This window comes from Calliphora vicina, chromosome 4 (genome assembly GCF_958450345.1).
Source record: "Calliphora vicina chromosome 4, idCalVici1.1, whole genome shotgun sequence".
Taxonomy (NCBI): Eukaryota; Metazoa; Arthropoda; class Insecta; order Diptera; family Calliphoridae; genus Calliphora; species Calliphora vicina.
Window position 1 is genome coordinate 116,356,015 of NC_088783.1, and position 14,090 is coordinate 116,370,104.

At 29.4% G+C, this 14,090-nt stretch overlaps 1 protein-coding gene across 4 annotated transcripts in view; it reads left to right on the plus strand.

The window, feature by feature from the left end:
* The first annotated feature begins 2,247 nt into the window (after positions 1 to 2,247).
* The window catches only part of Rop (Syntaxin-binding protein Rop), a 42,766-nt gene continuing 30,923 nt past the window's right edge, over positions 2,248 to 14,090 (plus strand). For 2 of the 4 annotated variants that reach the window (XM_065506975.1, XM_065506977.1), the window contains exon 1: positions 2,249 to 2,629. In XM_065506975.1, coding sequence (XP_065363047.1) covers positions 2,602 to 2,629 — 28 coding nt within the window. In that variant the 5' untranslated portion in view covers positions 2,249 to 2,601. Of the gene's footprint in view, positions 2,630 to 14,090 lie in introns of all 4 variants that reach the window. The other 2 variants (XM_065506978.1, XM_065506974.1) reach the window with 2 other exon arrangements.

Consider the following 14,090-nt stretch of genomic DNA (forward strand, 5'->3'; position numbering starts at 1 on the left):
CTTTAAAAAAACCAAGCAAATCAATATTTTAACAAAAAATTTAAAATATTTATTACAAATCAATAAAAACTTTATAAAACAAACTTTATTTATGCAATAAATTACAAACATTACAAATAACTAAACAAATTCTACTGCTTTTTCTAACAAAACATCTACAAAATACCAAAATAGTTTTTATTAAAACCTAAAAGAAAATATTTAATAATAACCCCCCCAAACAAATAAACAGCTTGACAAAAATTTAACAAAAGTAACATTATTAAAAAAAATAGTCTAATAAATTAATAAAAATAAAACTCTGTGTGTACTTTATATATAAACAAAAAAAAATATTTATTAAATTAAAAGAAAATGTGTTACCAAAAAAAAAGAAAAAATTACAAAATAAAGTAAAATATTCACGAAAACAGTCCATGTTTATTAGATTTAAATACAAAAGAAAATCTTTATAAAATACCACGAAAAACCAATAATCTTATTATGATAACAAAAAAAAAATAAAAGAAAAATTTGCAACAAATCAAGAATATTTATAATAATTATTAATTATATGAAATTAATTAATATAAAAATAAATGTAATGCAATTTCTCTATACATACAAGAAAGATAATCTTAAATAAAAATGCTTAAATAAATACAACAACAAACAAAATTAATGTTTTATTTACAAAAAAAAAAATGGTAAGTCATTCAAAACATCCATTAAACCTAAAAGGCAGTTTTTCCACCAACTCCGCCAAAAGTAAAATAATTTAGCTTAGACATCAACCGCACTATGTAATGAATTTTCACAACATTCTGCTTTAATTTATATGTTTGACATTTCATAACAATATAACAGAGTTTTTACATTCCTAAGCTTTTGTATATGTTGTGAGCTATTTTCCAGCGATTTTTATCATATTTGAAGCGTCATAAAAACGTAAGAAGTACATACGCTTTTAAATTAGTAAATACGAATTTTTTGTATAAAAAAACAATAGAGTAGAGCGCTTATTCCGATTAAGCCAAAAATCTACTTATTGCCAGTCAAAATATGTCCGAATACATAAAACCACTCAACTATGGCCATCACGAACCATTTCTATTCCCAACCTTACAGAGTACATATTGCCAATAATTTCATGAAGTAATTTTGTTTTATGACTTTCAATGATAAAAATAGCTTATTAAGGTGTTTTCCTTAGAATTTACCGTTAAAAAATAGTTAACAAATATCTAGCGATTTTTGAAACATTAAGCGGGTTTTAATTAAACAAACATTACCATCACTGATAATAAAATGAAGTAAAAAAATCTTTAGCTTTTGTATATGTCACCAAATTCATTGCCATTTTGGCGATTTTCAATGGAAAAAACAATTTTTATTGGCGAGTTTTCCTTTAAATTATGGTAGTATGTAGGAAAATCCAATATATTGAGATAAAGTTTAGGTTTATACATATATTCTGGACCATTATAGATAGCAGAGTTGATATACATAGCCATGGTCGTATGTATATATAAATAAACTTTCCGAAGCCCACAAAATCAATCCATTTTAAGTATAAAATGTTTGTTGGGTTATATGATTTTTGTTTACAAAATTTATGATTTTTTTAGGTCTGGCTGCACGAAAGAGAGAGTATGAAAAAAATGAGAGAATATAATGGCGCAGAAAATTTCATAATATCATATTTGGTTACCGTTAACACTAAAATACCAGTATGCACCGAAATGATCCGAGTTCACTCGGCCAAGGGCTGTCAACTCAGCTATAACTACTGCTACAACAACAACAACACTAAAATACCCTTTAAAATCGAATACCGTTACCAAAATAACTACAACTAAAATAGCGGTAACGGTAATAATAAAAAAAAATTAAATTATGAAACTACAAATTTTCGCAGGCAATAATATAAAAAAATCAAGAAATTAAAATGGGAATTTTATATATTTAAAAAAATCTTCTTTCTATCTTCGTTATTAAGTTTTTTGCTTTTAAAATAACAAAATAGTTCATCAATAAAATCTTCTTTCATTTAAAAGCTTTTAAAACTAAATTTTTAGCGATTTTGTTCCTTCTTCTTACGTTATGACAATTCTCCACCTAAACCATACGGCAACTCCACCAAATGACAGAGAAAGAGAACTTAAAGAAAACGAGAGAAAAAAATCTACGGCCATTGAATAAAATAATACAGAAAAAAAAACCTAAAGAAAGAAAAAAATAAACCCTGCATTGAAAAAAATCAGTCGCGAGTATATTCTTCGGACTCTTAGCCTCCAATAATATCAGTTATGTGGGGAATTTTGGAGACAATACAACAACGCATAGAGAAAGAAAAAAACTAAATTGCAATATTACAGTGACAAAGTTTGTGTAGATAGATAGAGGCGCCTGGGAAAACCATCAAAACGGGGTTCATAATTTTTTGTGTGACGGAACAATTTTTATTTTAGTTTTGTGCTGGCAGTTTTACGGTGTTATAATTTTGATAAAAAGAAAATTGAAACAAAAGTGCTTAAAAATATTAACAAATTAATATAAAAAGAAAAATATAAAAAAAAATTATTAACAACAAGAAAAAAAACGTAAAATAAAACAGCGAAAATGGCATTGAAAGTGTTGGTTGGACAAAGTAAGTTAATAAAAAAGTGATTAATAATAAGAAAAAAAACCCATTTATTAGTTTATTTATAAGAAAAAGTTCATTTAAGATTTGCTTTTATATTTCCAATAAGAAAGTGCTAGAAAATTGGTTTTATGCTAAAAAATGTTTGCCAATTAGTTGAGTTTTATGGTGAAATAGCTTAATTTTCCGTTTTCCTGGTTTCTAATTATTGATTTTTCCCCATATTTTTGCAATTTAGACTCTACGATTCGTTTTACACATGTGTAGGGCTATGGGAAATAGTTCTACATACCAATAGAAGCAAGTGAAAGAAAGCCTCTTGATGGGGTAGTCATATATTTTTTGGTGGCTGCAGCAGACAGTTTATTACGCCCCCAGATTGACCTTTTTTCCTTGGTGTTGTTGTGTGTTCGAGTTGTTGTTTTTGCAATAGATACCGAAAAGTATAATTTTATTCCCTAACACCCATTTAACTAACAAACCACCCATCCATCCCCTCCCGACCATTTTTTTAAATATGCGCAAATGCGTAAGTTTGTCAATTTATATTTTTCCTATTGATTGTTAATCATAATGACATTCATGTAATTGTTGTTGTTAGTTTATTTATAATAAAGTGTTTTATTGTGTTTAATCTAGGATTCTATTAATATTTAAAAAGAATTTCTGTCCAGTGTGTGTCATAAATGATGGTGTCATGGGTGGGAGTTTTATTATAAATCAGTTTTTTGCTTCTTCTTTTCTTTTAAGAGAAAAAAATCTTATAAATATCAATTGTTTTTATTGTTTTCTTTTTCTTCTTTTTCTCCAGTTATTAATTTTGCTCTCTTTTTGTGTTTAATATGGCCCCATCAATTGATTTTAACAATTCCCACGTGATTAAGAGAAAATCTCCTAAAATACCCTGATATTAACTAAAACGTATAGAATTTTAATAAAAATGGTATTTCTAGGTTTTATTTCTTATTTTTCAAAAATAAGAAAAGATCAATTCTTAAAAAAGTTTTTATTAAAATGCTTTAAAAAGAAGAAAATTAACTTCTACTACTCTTTGTTTCTGGAAATTCTATAAATTTCATATTTTATCAAGAAAATAATTTTAAGAAGCCATTATATGTTTTAAAATATAATTTAAAGTATTTTAAAAATTTTGAAGCAAAATTAAAAATTTTTAATTAGTAGTATTTCTACTACTAAATATGTTTTGGAAAAAAAATGTATTTAATATTGTAAAAATTATTTTAAACAATATTTAAATGAAATTTTTGTAATAATATAGATTTTTGAAAAGGTAGTATTTCTGCTACTTTTTTTAAAAACTGTTTTAAATTGATAATTCTTCTGCCAAACATTGATTAAAACAGATAAATAAAATTGTTAGTGTTGAAATTTAAATATTGCTTGCAATTATGCTATTTAAAAAAAGGTAGTATTTCTACTACTAAATATTTTTGTGAGAAAAAAATGGTTTAAACAATTTCGAAATGATTAAAATAACATTTAAAGCATATTTTCTTAAAGAAATATGTTTTTAAAAATGGTAGTATTTCTACTACTTTTTTAGAAAATCAAACTATTACATTATACAATCAGTTAAAAATCCTATAAATTATATAATTTAAATTATAACTTTTTAAAAATGTTGTTTCACTTCGAATTTGTGTAAAAATTTGATAATATTTTATTCTTTTTATGGAAATGAATATTTTGTTATTTCATAACGTGCAATATGAGTTTGGCCATGACCCAAAAACAAAATTGTCAAAGTGCCAAACATTGATTATAACAATGCGAGCATTGTAATATAATTTATTGATTAAAATTTAGCTAAATATGTCTAGAAAAAATATACATAATTACGATTAGAGATTCTCATTAATTCAATTTGAGCTTAATTCACTAAAATCTTAATTTGGAATACAAAATTTAAGCCATTTATTCGCTAAATCCAATCCATTCTATTCAATATTTCAATTCATTTAACCTTTGGAATGATTAAATTTTTGTTAATTCAAATGGATATTCAAAATATTATTTTACTTTGAATCATTTACAAGATTTGGGCAAGATGTCTGAATTGTGCCCCTGAGAACCGCTTGCTCTTTTTCCACCGATATATTTTTAGGATCGGCCTTAAAAATTTGTTGACAAATACTTCTAGTCTCTTGGAGATTGCGTTTGTAACTTGGTGCTGTTGTTGTTATCATTGATCGGGTTTTGTCTTAACAATGATTCAAAGAAGTCTTTCCACTTCTAAAGCTGTTCATCTATTGTGGTAAGCGTTCTTCCATTTACATCCTTGATTTTGGGTAGGGAATATAGTTTTTCGCCACTTATTTGTCTGACAGCTTTGTAGACTGCGTGAGAGATACCAAGTAAGAGACCTATACTCGGCCCTTCACTTTGGTATGGTATTCAGGCAGCAGTCCAAAACCATCGTCTCGTACAGCTCACTTGGGTCCAATAATCGTTCCCTTTGTTATACCTGAAGAAGAAAAATTGAAACAGAAAGAAGGAAAAGGGAAATAGAAATTAAAGAAAAGAAAAGGAAAATCTATAGATTAAGTTATAGTGAAAATTCGAGAAAAGAGTGTATATAAAAAAGAGAAAAGAAGGAGGAGAGAGGTCGAGAATGCAAAGAATTCGAATAACGCAAACCATCATGGGATGGTTGCTGGGTACCTAAGAGGTATAATTTGCAAGTCTGGTCTTAACAACCATCCGCTTTCCCTGATAAAGGCGTCTATACACCTTAGATCCTTCACAGATAATCCAGAGAGGGTACAGACATCGTTCACCTAAGTGGCTGGCACGTAGAATACCCAGTGTCGGGCAGTTACAGAACAAATGTAGGATGGTCTCTTCCTCTTCCTCATTCTGACAACTTCTACAGTAGTCGTGATAAGGTAACCCAAGTCTTGCAGCATGGGTACCGAAGGTGCAATGCCCGGTGATCATTGGCACCATGTTGCTCAATCGTATTCGTAGTAACCGAAGTAGATACGACGTGCGTTTACAGTCCAATGCAGGCCATATCATCATAGAGGTGGCACAGGTGTATTCATTTTCCCACCTTGCTTGGGCAGGTTCGTAATATACGTCATGTATCAGTTCCTTGGAGGTTGACAGCGGGATTCCACAAAGGAATTCTATATCGTCGTCCGACATCAACGCTCAATTGCCCTCATTATCCCTGTGTCCACGTAACCATGTGAGTACAACTGTCGAATGTCTCGCCATCTCATTTAAGGATGTTCGGCATTCCTGGACCATGTTCGATGTTGTATAAACACCTACCAGGAATATAATTGCGGATTTACTGTCAGTATATATACGGATATCTCTACCAGATACACTGTAATATCTGAGCCAGTTTGCCACTCTTCTTATGGCCGATATTTCGGCTTGAAGGATGCTGCATCCATTTGGGAGTCTAAAGGATATTCTTATTCCGAATTCAGGAATGTATATACCACCGCCCAACCTTTCCCCCTTTTTGGACCCATCCGTATATATTGATAGCCTCGTTCCATCGACGGAGAGACCATCAGCAGGCTCCATATTGGATGGGATTGAGAAACCAAAATTCCTCAGGAAGAAGGGTTTGGGGGTGCAATAGTCAACATTATTAGGAAGATTTTGTGATCTTCCTATTATGAAGGCATGGCCATAGGTGCTAAAATTCCATGCATTGCAGGCGTTGAGACTAAAGGCAGTGCTTAATGGCAGTTTCCTGGCCATTAGATCTACTGGAATCCAATTGAGTAGAGTAAAAAGCGACTTCGTCGCCGTAGTTCGCAATGCCCCTGTTATCAGGATTGTCATTCTTCTTAATACCCTTTCAAAGAGTATGCGTTTGGAGGCCCGTCCATTGCTCCCCACCAGACAGAGACCCCATTAAATAGTATAGGTTTAGTAACCGTGTCAACTCGCCAATTCATGTTCCAGGGTCTAATACCCCATCTCGTGCCTATTGCCCTTTTGCAGACATACTATATAGCCGTCATGACCTTAGCTGCCCTTGAATCTATGTTAAGTTTCCAGGTTAATTTCCTGTCAAGTATAACACACAGGTACTCAGCATTATCCGAGAGCGCCAATTCAGTTCCGCTCAGTCAGGGTAGCGTAAAGTTAGGGATCTTATTCCGTAATGAGAACAGTACAAGTTGCTGGGATTTACACTCAAAACACTATCGATACTCCATCGATTTAATGTTTCGAGTGCATTCTCCAGTCTTTGTGATATTGTGCCCAGATGAATCCCTGAGACTGCCACTGCTACATCAACCGCATAGGCAACAGTCTTATAGTTTTGGGAATCCAATTTTCTGAGCAGACAATTTAAGGCCAAGTTCCACAGAAGTGGAGATAGGATGCCCCTTTGGGGAGTCCATCTTTTGGCAGATCTAGAGATCGTAGTCGTTCCAACTTTAGAACGAATGATCCTATAATTCAGAAGGTACCTAATGAACCTAACTACGGATTGTTCAAGTCCTAGTGAGTCTAGGGCTGATACTATGGTTGCAGCTTTCACATTGTTGAAGGCTCCTTCTATGTCCAGAAAGGCCACAAGTGTGTAATTGCGAAATTCGATGGAATGACCTTCACTTTAGACACATGTCAAGTTTAATTGAGCAAGTCTGGAGTTTATAGAAGAGAGAGGAAGAAAAAGAGGAAAATCTTTCATATTTCCTCTCCTCTATCAGCTACAAACTCAAGACTTGCTCAAATAAAATTGAGGTGTGTAAACCAGCACTTACTTTAAGAAAAGATTGAAAATATTTTTTGGGGCTGAAATTTTTTTCACAAAAAAATTTTTTCATAAAAAATTTTTTGGAATTTTTTTTTGGAGATTAAAATATTTTTGTTAAAAAAATTCGGGTTAAAAAATATTTTTCCTAATTTTTCATAAACATTTTTTTTGGAATTTTTTTTTGGAGATAAAAAACAATTTTTGGTGAAAAAAAATTCGGGTTAACAAATATTTGGTCCGTGTTACTATGACGTTATATACTTCGTTTTTTTTTTCATAAAATTTTTTTTTGAATTTTTTTTTTGGAGATAAAAATATTTTTATGACAAAAAATTCGAGTTAAAAAATATTTTTCCCGATTTTGACCCACTGTCGGTCCGAGTTACTATGGCGTTATATAATTCGTTTTTTTTTAAATTTTTTTTGGAGATAAAAAAATTTGGTGAAAAAAAATTCGGGTTAAAAAATATTTTTCCCGATTTTGACCCACTGTAGGTCCGAGTTACTATGGCGTTATATACTTCATTGTAAAGGCCTTTGAAATATCTATCATTAGATACCCATATTGTCCATATTAATGACTTAGTAATCCAGATAAAAAATTATTTGAAAAAAATCGTGGTAGTCGTGGTTTTTTGCTTATAACTCAGCCATTTGTTCACCGATTTTCATAATTTTAAATGGCAACCTACTAAGGGACTTAAGCGGATATATTGAGGTATGAATCATGTATGTAAGTTATTTGGAGACTATGGAATGATGATTTCAACATACAAATGAATGAAGGGATATGGCTATGTCGACATATATAATTTATAAGGTCTCAAACGTTATGACAAACTTATATACAACCTTAACTCGCATGAAGTGAAGGGTATAAACAAAAGCTTCTTATACACTCTGCAGGAATTCTACTTGAATTCATAAAACAATTTTTTCTAAAACTTCTAAACTTACTCAACAAAACAGCAGTAGTATGATAGAACACAGCATTAATGTATGTATTAGGGTGGGTAGGTCGTAACATGCGTGATCTCTTCCTCCTTGCCAAATAAAGTTTCGCTATTCTGCCGACGTTAAGGACCAACCAAACACAACAATACAGCAACTGACAGCTACGCGATGGTAAAACTAAATCCATTGCGTGCAGCAAGCAACACATGTTTATCATATGTATTTCTAAAATTACACTACATACGAGTACTTCAAAACTAAACATAATGAAACTTTTGTATTTGGCGCAGAAGTTCGCTCTGTAGGTAATAATCCAATGCAGTCCATATGCTGTCAAAACGAAACTATTGATTGTGGTTGGGCCTTAAGAAATAAAAATAAAAATTTAACGTCTAGACGGCTTTTTTTTTGTCCACCCTAAACTGAAAATAACAAATATTTTGTTGTTAAAATACGCGACTTCGCCCATATGAACTGCGATCTTAACAAATCATTTGTAAACTGCAAAATTTTCTTAGTTGCTACCTGATATTGAAATTTGTAATGAACAGGCATTTGTAATAGAAAAATTAAACAAATCATAGTTGTATAGCGGAAAAGTGAAACGTTAATTTCAACCCAGTTGGGGTTTTAACAGGACTTTAGTAAGAACACTAAAGGTTTTGTGTTGTAAAACTGAGTGGAATAGTGAAAGTGTAGTGATGAGAGCAAGGAATCATGTTTTCTGGTAAGAAATAAAATTAATTTTTGCGAAAAATTATTTTTTTTTTTTATGAAAAATTCCGCTTTTTGTTCCAAGTCATTAATAAAAAGTTTTTGCTAATTTTTATGGAGTTTCAATAAAAAAAATGTTACAAACAGAGTTATAGAGTTGCGAAACAACGAAACATCAAACTTAACTCAACCACTCAACTCCTGAAATTATAAAAAAAGCAAAACAAGAATAATAAAAAACTTGTTACCCTAAAAAATAAATGCCACCACCACTTTTTTAGAGTTGAGAAACTTGTGTTGAAGTTGAAAATGGAATGAGAAAAAAAAATAAAAAACTCTGTTTAGACGTAATGTTTTATGTATTATTTCAATTTCCTTTAAATTTGTGTGATTATAGTACTAATGGGAAACATATTTGTTGGCAAATTTTCTCCCAATATTCGTTACATATTTAAAAGGAATAATCGCAAAAATTCATAGGATGTGTCGGATACGTTATTTTTGACATTTAATTATTGATATTTTTACAAAAATTCAATATTTTTGTAATATTTTCTTTCTATTTATTCCAATATTTATTTATTTATTTCCATTTAACGGTTATTTCTGATTCTTTTTTATACGCTTCACAATGGGTGTCAAGGGTATTTAATTTGTCACTTGTTCTTATATAGTTATAATAAATAGTGGATTTGATATAGCCATCCGTCTATCCGTCTGTATGTTGAAATCATTTTTCCGTAGCCCCCAAATAACTTACATACATGATTCATACATCAATTTAGCCGTTATAGTCCCGGTTGGGTTGCTACTTAAAATCGAGAAAATCGGTTTGCAAATGGCTGAGATATAAGCCAAAAACCATGACTACCTCGATTTTTAACCACTTCTTTCAAAAGATCTATAGCTAGATTTCTAAGTCATTTATATAGACAATATGGATATCTAATGATAGATATTTCAAATACGTTTCCAATGACGTATTTAATGACATAGTAGGTCGGGCCTACAGTGGGTAAAAATTGGGAAAAATATTTTTTAAACCGATTTTTTTTACCAAAAAAAAATTTTATTGCAAAATTTTTTTTAAATAATAAATTTAAAAAAATCTAAAAATTAAAAACAAATAAAATTAAAAATTAAATTTTGAAAAATAATTTAAACAAGTAAAAGAGCTATATTCGGCTGCGCCGAATCTTATATACCCTTCACCAAATTATACTTCAAAATAAAAATTTTAAATACTTTTGGGTAAACAAAATTTATTTTTTTTGCAGTTTTTCTTATTTTTTGGAAAAAAAATAGATTTTTTTTTAAATTTAAATTTTTTTTTTTAAATTTAAAATTTTTTTTTGTTTTTTTTTTTAATATTTAGCGAAAAAAAACTTTTGGGAAAAAAAATATTTTTTCCGATTTTGACTACTTACTAGGTTTTACAAAGGTCTTTGAAATATCTATCATTAGATATCCATATTGTCTAATCCAAATATAGGTCAAAAATCGAGGTTGTCCTGGCTTTTTCCTCATATCTCAGCCATTAGACCGATTTTGCTGATTTTAATTATCAAACTAATTATTGAATATTTGGATCCCGAAGTTATCTGGGGTCTTCAGAAAATTTATTTCAACAGACAGACGGACATGGCTTAATCGACTCCGCTATCTATAAGAATCCAGAATGTATATACTTATTGGGGTTCTATAAGTCGATTGTTCGATTGTTCGAACAATCGATTTTTTTGCTGAAAAAAGTAGAAAAGTCGAAATCGAATTTTTTTGGTCGGAAAAAGTCAAATAGTCGATAAAAGTCGAAAAAAATCGAATAGTCGATAAAAGTCGTCGACTTTTTAGATTGTTAAAAAAATATTTAATTTCAACATTATACTAAAACTATTGCAATTTGGTACACTTGCATTTTTTATAGTGTATGCTAATATAAATAATAAATAAATGTTTATAAAATAAAGCTTTTTTCTACACAAAATTCTTCCAACATTCTTCTAACTATTATTGAATATTATTTTATTTTTATTGCTAAACACTACAAAAAGCGCATCAATAAATGTAGAAACTATGTATTTTTTACAAGAAATGGTAAAAAGTTGAAAAAAGTCGAAAAGTCGATTTACTAAAAAGTCGAAAGTTCGAAATGCCGACTTTTTAAAAAACGAAAAAGTTGAAAAGTCGACTTTTTAAAAAACGGAAAAAGTCGAAAGGTCGACTTTTTGTTTCAGCTATAGAACCCTGATACTTATAGGTTCGGAAATGAAAAATGTAGAAATTACAAACGGAATGACGGAATAAAAAAGAAAACATGTAATAAATTTTCAGAATAATTGTCTAAATTATTTCTTGCTGCTAAGTTCAATTGTTCATTAATTTTTTTTCCGGTTAATAGTTTTTTCTAAAAATATCGTAAAATCAGTTTCTGACTCATAATATTTTACTTTAAAACACGGATTTTTATTGCGTTTATTCGTTTTTGCGATTATTTGTTAAAATTGTTCGAAAAATCACGTACGTATTTTTTTCTTTTGATATTTGAATGAATCAAATTAATTTTTTTTTTTAATATTTAAATGATACTCATAATACTTCATTCAATAACCTTCATCATGAGCAACCAAATAGGTCTTAAAGGAAGAGACCCAAGCTTTCTTTTGAGCCAAAACAAATTTAAAAAAGGGCCCATTTTAAAAAAAATAGATTTTGCAAAAAAGTCAAAAATTGCATATTTTGAGTTACAAAACAATTATTTTGATAGATATCCCACTTGCATCCAACTAAGCGACTAAATAGGTCTTCAAGGAAAATATCTGAGTTTTCTGTTGAGCAAAAAAAAAAAACTAAAAAGAGGGCCCATTGAAAAATAAGTCATCAATGTTTTTGATTTTGCAAAAAAAAGTCAACTATTGCATGTTTTGAGTTACAAAATATTTTTTTTGATATATGTATATCGAACTTGCAATCCACTAAGCGACCAAATAGGTCCTCAAGGAAAATATCTAAGCTTTATTTTAAGAAAAAAAAGGCCCATTTTGAAAAAAAAATTAAAAAAGTTTTTGATTTCGGAAAAAAATATAAATTTTTTTTTAAATATTTTTTTTTTCGAAAGATTGATAGCTATCTAAACTATTTGGGACACATTTTGCTAAGAAAAATAGGTAATATGTTACATGGATGAGAAAAATCACATGTCCAACAAATCCAACTCCGAGAGTTATTGACCGATCTTGTTGAAAAATTGAGTCTGAATTACTATCCAATAGGTCTTACCTCGGTGCAAATTTCATCCCGATCGGAAGACATCGATTTTAAAAATTGGTTCACTTGACATGAAATCCCCCATTCATTTTTGTTATTCAAATATTTATTTAATCTAATCGTTTTTTTTTTCTTAAAAAAATTTTAAATTATGTTATGCTTCTTCTTGTTTCATAAATATTTGATATTTCTCTATAGTTATACAGATTCCAGCATTTCTTATTAAGTTTATTCGGTTTTCCGATTATTTGTATAAAAATTTTATGTAAATAAGAAAATAATTCATTAATCGTTAGCAGCAGGCGTAAAAAGGGTTAACTTTAAAATTAAATTGTTTGCTGATTGTTATAAAATAGTAAACTTATTTTTATTTACTACAAAACTGTCAATTTTAAAAATGTTAATTTCTTGTTGATAACAATTTTTTTGTTTGTTTTTATTAAAAACCTCTATTTTATGCAAATTAAAATAATACCTTAATTAAAATAGTTTAAACTTCAAGGTCCCTTTTATTCTAAGCAAAAATTTTTAAATATGGCAACTCTTTGAAAAAGGTTTCTCCAAACATTTTTTAACCCTCTCATTAATTGTCTCCACCATTTCCCCACTCACTAGTTAAATACATTTTTTTTATATGTATGTTAGTATAAATGTGTTTATAAAAAACTAAACTATTTTTTAAGCATCCATTTTTATTACTTTTTTTTAAAAAAAGGATTTATTAATAAGTTAAACGCCTTTCCTTTTGTTTTAAATTTGTTATTGTTTTTTTATTTATATGCATAGATTTTTTTCTCTTTTTACTATGACACTTGTTTTCTTGTTTTTTGTTGTTTAGTTTTATTTTTGGTTTTTGTGTGTGTTTTTTAGCTCTGCTTTGGTTTTTTATTGTTTTTGTTTTGTGTGTGTGTTGTTGTTGTTGTTGATCGTGGGATGATGACTCACATTTTTATTAATGACTAGCTGACCCGGTGCGCTTCGCCACCCCAATTAGAAGAAAGAAATAGTACTATCAAGTCTCACTTTGTGAATCTAATTGTAAATGTCTAATTTCATATTTCTGGGTCCATTATTATAGAAAATGCAAAATGTGTTCCTAATTTTAAATTTTTAGGTTTATTATTATAAAATATTCAAAAAGTACCATTGCAATAAGGAAATAGTACCATTGATTATCAAGTTTGAATTTTAGATTTGTATATCATTTCCTATATTATCAACTAATTTTGTTTCTATAATACTTAAGATTTAATAAATTATCACAAAACCGAAACCGATCGGTTTTTAATTTTTTAAAACCGAAACCGCGGCTTTGGAAACTCTAGGTCCATTATTATAGGAAATCCAAAAAAGTACCCTTAGAATATATAAAAAGTACCAAAAATCCCCCACTCACTCGGGTCCATATAAGCTTAATTTCATGGCTTTAGGTTCATTGGTGTAGAAATTACAAAAAGTACCATTCGAATAAAGAAAAAGTACCAAAAAGTCTCCCCTAGAATTCTAACTCACTTAGGACCATGTATGTTTAATTTCATGTTTTTAAGTCCATTGCTATAGAAAATTAAAAAAAAAGTACCATTAGAACAAATAAGAGGTACCATGAGGTATCCGCTTGAATTTTCAGTCACTTAGGACCATATACGCTTAATTTCATATTTCTAGGTCCATTATGTTATAGAAAATTCAAAAAGTACCATTAGAATATAGAAAAAGTACCAAAAAGCACCCACTTGTAGTTGCTCACCCACTCGGGTCCGTATAACCTTTATTTAATGTTTC